General features: G+C 40.1%; 2 protein-coding genes across 2 annotated transcripts; both read left to right on the top strand.

The window, feature by feature from the left end:
* Positions 1–464: 464 nt before the first annotated feature.
* Positions 465–3,304, top strand: LOC145443150 (uncharacterized). Its single transcript, XM_080321142.1, has one exon. It carries the CDS (start codon positions 712–714, stop codon positions 1,735–1,737), a length of 1,026 nt encoding a protein of 341 aa, XP_080177268.1. The 5' UTR covers positions 465–711; the 3' UTR covers positions 1,738–3,304.
* A 3,295-nt stretch (positions 3,305–6,599) lies between these two features.
* LOC145443255 (uncharacterized) lies at positions 6,600–11,826 on the top strand. The gene is made up of 2 exons (XM_080321245.1): positions 6,600–9,768; positions 9,822–11,826. Exon 2 carries the CDS (start codon positions 9,848–9,850, stop codon positions 10,718–10,720), a length of 873 nt encoding a protein of 290 aa, XP_080177371.1. The 5' UTR covers positions 6,600–9,768; positions 9,822–9,847; the 3' UTR covers positions 10,721–11,826.
* The last annotated feature ends 156 nt before the right edge of the window (positions 11,827–11,982 follow it).

Below are 11,982 nucleotides of genomic sequence, written 5' to 3'. Positions count from 1 at the left end.
TGATTAGGGTGCCGCGAATGTTACATTTTTAAAGGGCGCCGTCGACGAAGATTGTTTTGCTATATATTTACATACACTTTGGATATTTCACTTCACGTGATACCATAGACCCGCGTATGTATTCACAACGGATATTTTATGATACTTTTCTCTCCGTCATCCAAACTTGGATTCATCAAATAGTCTAATTAGTCTAATTAGAGCCAAATGCTGTTATTCTAATTCTAATCGAATTTCTGGTCTTCCTGAAAATGCTACAAGAGAACTATAGTGCGAAACTCACCAAGTTCTGTGTACAAACATTTTCCCCTCTCATGCTTGGGAGAATGAAATCTCATTTGATATGAACTGAGCTCAATTCAATTTCCCAGTTTTATTGAATTCAATAATTCTAATTAGGAAATAATTTTGTAGCTATAATTCTAATTATAAGCTAATTAAAAAAATGTGTATCTTTAATTCTAATTTCAATCTAATTTGGAAAGAAATTGTGTAGCTATAATTCTAATTTTCTAATATGGAAAAGTTGAAAATTGCCTCTTTGTCAAACTTTGCTCTCCGCGTGTAATCATTGCCGAACACGTGAGCAGACGGGGTACAAAGATTGTACTTATCAGTTACACGTGACTGTTTAAAAACAACTCTTCTAATACCGTTCTTTAATTTAACAGTTCGCCGTAGAATATATTACTCAACGGAATTAATGGCTCAATGTTAATAAGTGCGGAAAACGAGCAATCGAAAGCTAAGTTTCTACGAAGCGGTCTCGTAATGACGAATTCCACGAATTCTACGACTCCGCAGAAGTTCTGGATATTTTTCGAAGTTTGCAGGGGTTTGAATATTTGCGTTACTTGCTCCACGATATGGATGATAGGATCAATGATGGTGTACGGAACTGTCAAACGCAAATGGAGAATCGGCGGAAAAGGCGGCAAAATGTATATCGCATGCTTTGCGTCCGTCGGTTTCTCGCTGGTACGATTCGTGATAGATCACACGCGATTTTACACGACTGATATTCCCGGCGGTATGGAGTATTGCGAAGTGGTCTCGGATATTTCGGACGTCTTTTTCGGCTCCGCGATTTATTGCGTCTATTTATTTCTGTGGCTTCGCCAAAGAGCCATCTATGCACACCCGATCATGTCCGGTATCAGCAAAGTAACGCTAGCCGCCATCAGTATTTCTCTTCTCGTGTTCATCACGTTAAGTTCGATCGCATTCAGCTGTGCTTTCATTATTCCGCAAATCCAAACGGCTTTACCTTACGGTTGTGTTGAAATCGCACCCACCGCTGGTAGTTGGGACGCCTTGAAAACCTTTGTACTAGGCGCATTCACCGGCATTTGGCAAATGACTCTGCTCGGCATGTTTCTTTACCCGATGCTGCGAAATCGACATAGAATTTCGCGAAATGTCAGATCCTCAAAGAAAGGCTCATCGCCCAACGTGGACAAGATACTCGCTGTCATCAAGAGATCGCTGTTTTTCTCCCTCATCACAATATGCTCCGATAACGCGTCCGCGTTACTCGCAATGAACTTGGTACCCTGGCATTACCCCTCGATTATTCGGCACACCTTATACGACGTCAATTTATTCTTGAACATCGCATCAATACTGTCCACGTACGGGAAAAACTATGACATATTATTATCGTGTTTCAGAGTTAAAAAGATATCCTATCGTGGCGCCAGAGCTCACACAACAAGTGTTGGATCTTCGGTGCACTGAGATTTGGTGATATGCAAGGCTCGGTACTATTCTAGGTTGCAGAATCAGAAAACTGGAAAATGTTCATCTTTTCAAAATTAGATTTGAATTAGAATTATAGCTACAGATTTATTTTCAAATTAGATTAGAATTGAAATTACTGTTTCCGCCAAAACGTGGGAATGCAAACAAATTTAGTTCATATCAAATCAGAGCTCATTCTCATAAGCAAGATTGGCTCGCTTCGTACGATACAGTTCACCTGCAGTATCTTGAGCGAAACCAGAAATTAGATTAGAATTAAAATGAGAGCATAGCAATATTTCACAAATTATATATTACAATCAGAATTAGAGTGTAAAACATTTTCCAAATCAGAGAATTACAATACTGGCATTAGCTCTAATTAGTCTATACTTAGACCACAGGATTAATTTAGTTGTCCAAGTCTCGCATATAGGGTGGCCCAAGACTGAAAGAAAAGTAGGCCGGAATATAGGGGCACGAGAGCTTCAGGTACAGCAACGGTGAAAACGACAATCTAATTATAACAACGTCATCTTCTGTTTTAATTGATCGAATATTTTTACGGGTGCCTCACGAACTTCTATATTTATACTGTATATTTGAGACTAAAAATGGCACGCTTCTAGTATAGGATTACTAGCTAGATTACTATGATCTGGGCTAGAGATTACAGGATTACGATATGACAAATCTAGGGTTGCATTTAAAACAGACGGTGTTTCAAAACACTCTGTTTAAAACATGTATTAAACAGTGTTTTAAACAAGGGCCATTTCATTTTTCATTTTTGTCAATCTTCCTGTACTTTCAATTGCTCAATGCGTTCCATGTGCTCCATGTTCGGTTGAAGTAGCCTATTTGTGAAAGCACTTTCTTAGTGATGAGTGATCACAAATCTATAGACCAGGGGTGCCAAACTCAATTGATGTCGGGGTCGGATTTGAACTTGTTGAGTGTCAGCTCGAAAAGTTTTGGGCAAATATAGTAAACTTGTTAGTAATTCTGGCGATCAGAGTGAAACCTAACTTTGCGTTCGGGTGGTTATGATAGGGAACGTGTTCAAAAATTGCGGTTTTGAGGGATTATTACTAAGAATCCCAACTTTCCATCAAAATTTGCTGGATATTACTAGCGCTTTTCATATACTCAGCATTGCGTCGCGGGCCGGACCATATATCTTTGACACCCCTGCTATAGAGGATGCATGAGTACCGCTCGAAATAATATAACGAGTGTAGATAGGCTTTCGATGTCACCTTTATTCGCAATGAGTGACTTAATGACTGCCACTATACACAGGTAGCATGCCGGATTTTTTACCACCCTGCTATAAAGGCTTTTTGTATTCAAAAATTATTCTAAGCCATGTTGTGACAACTCGCTGCACAGCTAATTGTCAAAAGTGCTCGGATTTCCCATCTATTATGAATTATGTAAATAAATGCTGTGAGTTGTTGCTTGCCGTATGTATATATCATTCCCGCGTCTCCAAAGTGGAATGATTCAGCGTTGCCTTCGCTCCATAGTACATTTTATTGAATAAATTTTGCTCAATAAAGTGCTACGATGTCACTGTGAAAGTGAGGCAGATATTGCGTGATAACTTCATATATCTATAAAATCCTAAAAAGTGTTCGTAGAATTACAATTTGAGGTTTGGCGACATAGAAATAGGAATATGACGTGATATATTTGTCCTTGGTGTTTCGGGGACATATATAGGCCTACACCGACATATCACATATGGAACAAACGATCTGAGAATATGCCGATGCGAAGGTGCTGAAATAGCATTGTAAGCCTTTCTTTACACCATTCTCCATGCTATCTGAATATGCTGAGCGTCAAGCGGAGAAGCCATGGATACCAGTTTTACTGATTAGTTCTTTGATCAGTCCCGGTCAGGGATCGAACCCAAGAACTACCGATCAAGAAGCCGGTTGCTCCACCATTACGCTATCTTGTCACACATACCCAAAATGAACACAGATCGTAGAATACAGTCCATCCTCAAGATTACCGGACCACGACTGACCTATCGATCTCGCTTCCCATGACATGCCGCCCTATTTCTTGTCACATTCTTTTTCTATACTATCTTCTTTACTTTCATTCAGTGTGCATGCCTCCTCTTTACATCGCAAAGGCCAAGGTGGGTGTCAGATTCCATAGACTACTCCTTGTCGCTTCGACATCTTCCTGTCTTTTCATTGTATCGCATTTTGTGGTGTATTGAACTGATAAAATTGCTAATAAACCAATGATGACGATGAGGTGATATATAATAAATTTCTGGCTATATCAGAGACATAACCTGCATGACTCACAATGTATATGTGTAGCGTAGCAAAATGATTGAATTACATCATAAGTGCGCGCATCATTGGATTCTCAATAATGTAAAAGATTCCCCACGCTGGTACTCCAATGTCCCTGAATATATTTTCATCAATTATCAATTTTGTGACGCGTTCCACTTCCACATATATGTCACGCAATACGCTGTGGATGACGCAATAAAAGGTGATGACTACAATTGACAAGTGCGAAAGGCATAAGATTCATGCTACCTCACAGAGTCGGGTGACGTGGAGAATCCGAATGATTGAGTTCGAGTCACTGGGTATAGGTTACGATCTGTCACCGCACGACGAATATCCGGCCATATTCTGTCGTGCGCTCTACCTGCGACCTTACTATGTCTACAAGCAACGGTATTCTTGGTGAGGTGAGCTGCGTAAAGTATTGTTGTAGCCTATCTATTATTGAATATATTCAGTGTGTTCGGGATATAACTGCATTGAAAATGGCATAGAAGCAGCCTACAATTAGACTCTATTTCAGAATATTTTTGAGCCTCTGATTTTAGGCTGAAAATGTTATCGATCAAGCCATAGTCAGTGTTCAATCCTCGGTAACACCCATGACTGTGAGAAACGATTAACGCCAACCTCTCGTGGCAAGACGGGCGATTCTTACTATTCGCATACCCTTATTCCCGACCTTTGTATTCGAGGAATTTTGAATGACTCAGGGTAATTAGTTTACCGAACCAATGATCGACACTAAAAGGTTGCCGTTGATGGCAGTTATCACATTTACTCAAGGCCTGTTTCAGGCTTTTACGACATATATTTGTGTCGACGGTTGGTTACCAACAATAATATTTTATCGCCAGTGTTGCAGAGATAACTACAACAGGCAGTATTGTATTATATATTATATAATTGAATAGTATATTGATATTGAAATGAACCCGAATATTTTCGGCTGACACTCGTCAGGGGTACGATTACCAGCACGACTACCACTAACGAGTGCCAGCCGTAAATATTCGGGTTCATTTCAATATCAATATGCTATTCAATTTTATACTCAAGTTCTGTACCTCCAAGAAGCTCTTCAATTCTATTGTATATTGCGTACGGCGGTTATTTTAGCTTGTAAAAATGTTATATATTGTACTATTGATACTTTAAGATGACTGCAAACAAATTGAACATTACTGTATCACGTTCTGTCGGGAATGATACGAGAAGTATACTACATCGTGTTACGATTAGAATATCCCGTGGTAGGATTTTTGCTACGAAATTGGATAAATGTTGCGGCATTTACTTATTTGCGGAATTCAACTCTCATACCGATCCCTAATTTAACCTCGACATTGCTACGGTTTCAATATAATCGGGTTCATTCCAGTCTTGGACGACTAGATCATTCATGTTGTCTAATTAGAGCGAAATGTAATTCTAATCTAATTCGTGAAATGTTTCTATGTTCTCATTGTAATTCTAATCTAACTCCCGGTTTGTCAGAAAATATGACCGGAGAACTGTATAGCGTGAGACGGCCCAAGCTTATTGTACAGACACTGGCCATGTTGGTGAGAATGTACTATGACGTGATTTGAACTGAACTTGATTTAAATTCAATCCCCAAGTTTTCGCGAATTCTGGAATTCCAATTCTAATCTGATTTGAAAAAATATGTGCAGCTCTAATTATAATTAGAATCCAATTCGCTTACGATTTGCATTTAGCGTGCCCTCAGTGCAGTGTTCAGTGTTGTGATCAAATCACAAGTCATCTCGAGGCATTGCACATTTTGGCTCGAGTCAACTCAAGTCAACCGATTTTCGAAGGTGACTCGAGTTAAGTCAAGTCACTCGATTTTTGGAGGTCACTCGAGTCAAGTCAAGTCGAGTGACGAGTCAAGTCACAATTCAAGTCAAGTTGCCTTTTCGAAGTGCGAGGTATGATTACGTCATTGCATTTTACTAGGTGTTTGAAATACAGATTGAGTAGTCATTTATTTTAAAACGAGGAACGAATAAATGGCTAAATATAGCCTACTTGCAAAAAGGCGTTGTATCGCTCACACATTCAATCGTAGAATTGCTTAACTACATAAGTTTCTCTTCAGTCTCAGTCTACATATAGTTATCAGCCAAAATAGAGAATAGAGCACGAAACCTCAGGGAGTAGAAACTAATTGAAATGATGCAATGCACTAGCCGTTATACATCCACGAGATGCAACTCAAGCCTATACGCCCATAGTTGATGAGCAATATACACTTTTATAAACTATGTTCGGATTCTAGTTAAGGTGAGAACAGATCAAAATGAGCAGTCTATAGAACAGAGACAAATATTTTGATACTAAACCCGTTACTAGTAGTTTACGACAACGTGGGCTTGAAGCTCCGATTACTTCGTTTGTATCAGTGGTTCCCAACGTGGGCGATTTGGCGGTCTGGTGGGGCGAAAATGACGAAGGGGGCGACAGGGGAGCGAAAATGGACAAAGGGGGCGACGAGAGGGGCGAAAATAGCGAAGGGGGCGATAGGGGGGGCGATGACGCGTCAAAACGGCTGACCTTTTTTTAGTCAACCCACGGAAATTTAGTTACAAAGTGTGTCAAATTAGACATCGAGCCGAAAATTTGACCTTTTTTTTAGTCAACCTGCCGGTGATTACATTTTGTATGCCCAATTTTCAGTATACAAAATTTGGGGGGCGATGATCGGTGTTGACCTTGAAAAGGGGGCGATGTGTGGAAAAAGGTTGGGAACCACTGGTTTATATTGTCAATGGTCAATTTATTTGTGATAGAACAATGGAGGTTAAGTAACACGCACGCTCATTGAATGATTGATCGCTCTCAGAGATAACACCAGCGTGTTGCGAACAATCCCAACAGTGCAAGATACAGTGATTTTAAGCGACACCGATTACATTGATGAGTTGAAATTGACTCGAAAAATTTTGCTTCAAGTCACGAGTCAATCCACATTTCCGATACGCCTAGTCAAGTCAAGTGAAGTCATACAAAAAGGGTGCCTCGAGTCTGACTCGAGTCAAGTCATGACTCGAGTCATCCCAACACTGCCTCAGTGATGAAACATCAATTTTATAATTAGGTTCTGTTCAGTAGAGAACTGCAGATTGTAAGTAGAACCAGCACTCCGACCGGAAATTTAAACTCAAGTGCATACATGAAAAGCAAAAAAAATGACTTATATCTGTTCTTCTACAAAAGTAATATTGTTGCAAAGGCTTGAAAGAAGACGCTTGTAAAATGTGTCAACTTCGGTATCAATGAGCTACCGTGATGGAATGATCGATTCCGTCAGCTTTCTCTTCAGGAATTAGCCATGAAGATCTCGATTCGATTTTTATCGACCGTTACAAGCCGCTGGGCGAGACAGTATTTTGAAATATATTTATATTAAACGTCAGTTTCGGTCGATATTACAAATCAAGTTCATTCTGATGAAGTGTTGTTATGGTTCAGTTACCAGAAAAGTGTAATCCCTCGGGTGCCGGTTTTCCTGACTATCGAAATATATGATACTTTACGTTCACCTAGCAATTGATTTTTCTTTATTAGCAGCTAGCTTGCGTCTGGTAACGAAATGATCATGGTTAAATCAGTGGTATGATGTGACGTGACTACCGTCGTTCATGTCAGCTTTTAGTTCATTCAGAATCGCCCAGATGTTGAATAAAATCAATCAATACGATGTTTCTCTGGTTATTATTCATAGATTAACATTTCGAACCATTCGTACTCAAGGCCGACTTCCCCTATATGCTGTGCATCAGTGTATATTTCTAGTCGCAACTCGCAATACCGAGACATGCGTCGGTGCTGCAATGCAGCCAGAGAAATATCATTCAACTTACGTTCTTATGACATTCTAGCGATGGAAATCTTTCAGAATTTTCTTCAAATGAGGTGAGCGCTGAAGATCAACGCACGCTTACTATAAATTTGCTTTCGGGCACATGCAGACCCCTCATGCATTTCTATATAGGCTACACAATAACAACTTTGGGTTTTATTGGTTTCGACAAAGACAGCAAACAATCAACTGCCATTTTCCGATGATGTAAAATCGCCATGAACTACTTGAACGATAATCCAAGTCAGGAATTCTTAAAATGGGTTCCACGGACTCGTTAGGGGTCCGCGAACTAGTTTTAAGAGGTCCGTGTAAGGGTCATACGTCATCAATAAACTACTAAACTAGATTATCCTCTGACAACAACGCCGTCAGTGAAACTGTGCCCACCTTGTCTAGTCGTTAGTTATAATTTTAGGCATGGATGATTATAACCACAATGGAGCTTGATGTGATGACTTTTCAGTCATTGCCTTCTCAAATTTCGAGGTTGCACTCCACCGCACAATATTTAAAGGGTTCGCGATCAAAATAGTTTAAGAACCTCTGAAACTCAATTCGGAAATAATCTGACATACCACTTTGAATTTTCCCACAGTTTAGACAACGTAGACTTTTCAGCATAGTTGCATAAAAAAATTGAAAAAAATATATTGATGATGCTTATGTCCAGCATTTCATCCGAAATCGCCACCCCGAATACAAACATTCTGAACAGCAAATGTGAACTTGGTTCACGCGTAGCGCGGACAACTTTTCATGGCGTGGGATGAATTGGGTGAAAACTATTCATTTATCGGTCAGTAAAGAAATATCATAGAATATACTGTAAACAAGTTATTCTTCAAACCCAAGCGCAAATTTAAATGCAACCTAACGAAATAAGTTGAAATAGTGTTGAGTGACTTTCAAATCGAAAGGTAAATGTATTAACTATTCACTATAAGCAATGAAAATGCTCCTCTTCGTACAGGAATCATTAAGAAACACATTCCCAGTCGTGAAAGTGCATGCCTTCTTCACCAGATACTTGCATAATAATACAAGGTTTGGAGACAAGGCTTAGCGTTTTCGGTTTTAAAGTGGATTGACATCACTACTTGGAGGCCTACTCTTAATACAATAATATTTGATGCTATCGACTGGTTATAAGCCAGTGGTCATTAACCGGGGTTTGCTGGGACAGTCTCGGAGTCTCCATGGAGGTCAAGACATAAACCCGACTCAAACGGCAAAAGTCATCATATTGATTTACAGTACATATTCAATGGCATATTTTAGTTTATCGTGAAAATCGTGTTTCATTGGTTTTATTCTTATAACACCGTTGTTTGAGCATAGTTCATTTTGTTCATGAGGGATATATAGTAAGGTATTAGATGTGTAGTTCGACGTGTATAGCTTAATATGGTAGATTTATGTCTCTATGGAAAGGCGTTTTTGTCGTTCGCCATATAGGCGTGCAGATTACCATAAAGTTCACCTGACCTCGACCATTCATCAAAAGATACAAGTTCTAACGGTAACGCATTTGTAATATTACGTACGTTTGAGCCCAGAGCATAAGTTTATGTTACCTCATAGATAGAACGTAATCAATAAGGGCTTGGCAACCTCTGGCTTAAATTGAATTAGCGTAGCAGTGTCAATCATAAAATATGTGTGTTGCCTTTCGACGTTTTCGTGAATGAGAAATATATATTTTTGTTATATATTAGTGAAAATGTGCCTAATAGTTTACGAAACAAATTATTCTTCAAAATTATCGAATCTGGAGGGGAAAGCTATGGACGTCAACAGAACTGCCAACGACACACTGTCACCACATCAATTAAAGTCTGTCGCCGTATTTCTAATCGTTTGCAAGGTGCTTAGCATTTTCATTACAGTATCTACGGCATGGATCGCGTTGTGTATGATAGAGTATGGAAAAAGACGACGCAAATGGAGCTGCACGCACGACGGGGGCCGAATGTACATCGCTTGCTTTGTGCCATTCGTGCTCTCCTTGCCGAGATTCGTACTCGATCACGTGCGCTTTTACGACGTCTATAACGCGGCCATTATGGACAACTGCGAGCTCATAGCCGATATAAGTGACTTTTTCTGCGTGTTCGCTATCCTGGCAACGTATATCTTCCTTTGGATGCGACAAAAGGCGATTTACGCTCACGCGTTTATGAAGTCGATCAACAAAGTCTCGATTCGACGATTTAGTTGGTTCCTCTTAATATTCATATGTCTGTCGAGTCTAGTGTTATTATGCGGATTTATCGTGCCAGTCGATTTTCGTGCGTCGCCTAACGGTTGCGTGGAAATAAACCCAGAAGAAGGTTCCACGTGGGCCACGGCTAAATTTTTTGTGGTCGGCGCGCTCACTGCGTGTTGGCAAACATCGTTGGTCGGACTTTTCGTGTATCCGATGGTCAAAAATCGTCACACACTGGTTCGCGGCGCCTCAGCCAGAAATCAAAAGGATGAACGCAACATCATTTCAGCCACGATTCACCGCTCCGTCGTGTGCACGGGCGTGGCGATCTTTTCCGATTCCACGGTTACCTTACTGGGCGTGTTGGCTGTCCCGTGGAGTTACCCTGCTGTGATACGCTACACCATGTACGACGTCAGCGTTTTTATTAACTTGATTTGCATCATTTCTACGTTCGGACAGAATGTATTGATTGCGTCTGTGTTTTTTCGGAGTAGGTCGGTGGAAGATGTCACTACGAGCAGACGAGGTAGTATAAGATCTTCAAACGGTCAAAAGATCAACTCGACCGCCGTGTGACTCAGTGGACCGGTCATGCAAATTTCCAAGATCCGTATACGCAGCCGTGAATCATCGATATCACGAACGAATGCAGGATGAAACAAGGTTCTGTTGAATCAACTGCGTGTAGGCATATATCCTATACTGAAAGTGCGGTTGCGTGGAAAACACAATCATGTATTGCACGAAGACTTTAAACAGGAAGGAGTAGTCGTCTAAGACGCTTAGTAACTTCCGATTTCAAGGCACAACACTGCTGGTTTGCTCTACCAGACGCGACTGAAAAGCTTCACAACGTAAAGCCGAATCCAGCATACATTATTACAAATAATCAATGTATAGGCAGAATGGATAGTGCATTATGTTGCTTCATACATATATTGTGTAATGCATACCTCTCAATTATGACAATCTGTGCGATCGAATAGTTTTCCGCGAGAATTACATTCGGTAGCTTCCGCCTGTGCTCTTCGCACGTATAGGCTATATGACCCCTGTTGCTTGCTTCTGACCCCCCCATCCACGAGTGAACTTGAATAAGTACCTCACGCAAATCTGTGCCCGTTGAACTGTTAGATCTATATGCCGCGTGAGCACCTGCAGTTCGGCTGTAGATCAATCCAAATTATAATAGCTTGTCCGAAAACTCCCAGAGTAATCGCGTGGGTATATTGGTAGTAACTAAATATGCTGCTAACTTACTTGACCTTTAAGTTATGTAATCGATAAGTCTGCACTGCATAGTGATATTGTATGGTTTATGATGGAATACAATATATATTATAACATTTCTTTTTTATCGCAATTAGCACCGGTGAATGGCAACATACGTCCAGCTCCAGCTTTTGCAATTTATATTAAAATTAGAATGATAGCTGGACAGTTTTATCTCCGAATTAGATAAAAGTTAGAATGACTGAATTCGCAAAAACTTGGAGATTGAATTGAACTTCGAATCGGAAAGAAATAAATCAAAATCAAGTCCAGTTAATATAAAATCTGAGTAGCTTCACATAAACGTGAGAATGGAAAATGTCTGTTCACCAGGCTTGACTCGTTTCGTACTGTACAGTCCTTCTGAAGGCCTTTTCATGAAAACCAGAAAATAGATGAGAATGAAAATATGAGCGTAGTGGCATTTCACAAATTAGATTATATTTAGATTACCAGCATTTCGCTCCTGCAATTATATAGTAGTGCAAGGCTACTTACGGGGCTTCAATTTCAACATCCCGGGATTTCGTGTGATCACGCGATCACTTACTGGAAAATATGCGATT

This window comes from Botryllus schlosseri, chromosome 7 (assembly GCF_051294905.1).
Source record: "Botryllus schlosseri isolate E-star chromosome 7, Bs_hap1, whole genome shotgun sequence".
In the NCBI taxonomy this organism is placed as follows: domain Eukaryota; kingdom Metazoa; phylum Chordata; class Ascidiacea; order Stolidobranchia; family Styelidae; genus Botryllus; species Botryllus schlosseri.
This window is presented reverse-complemented; position numbering and strand designations above follow the sequence as displayed.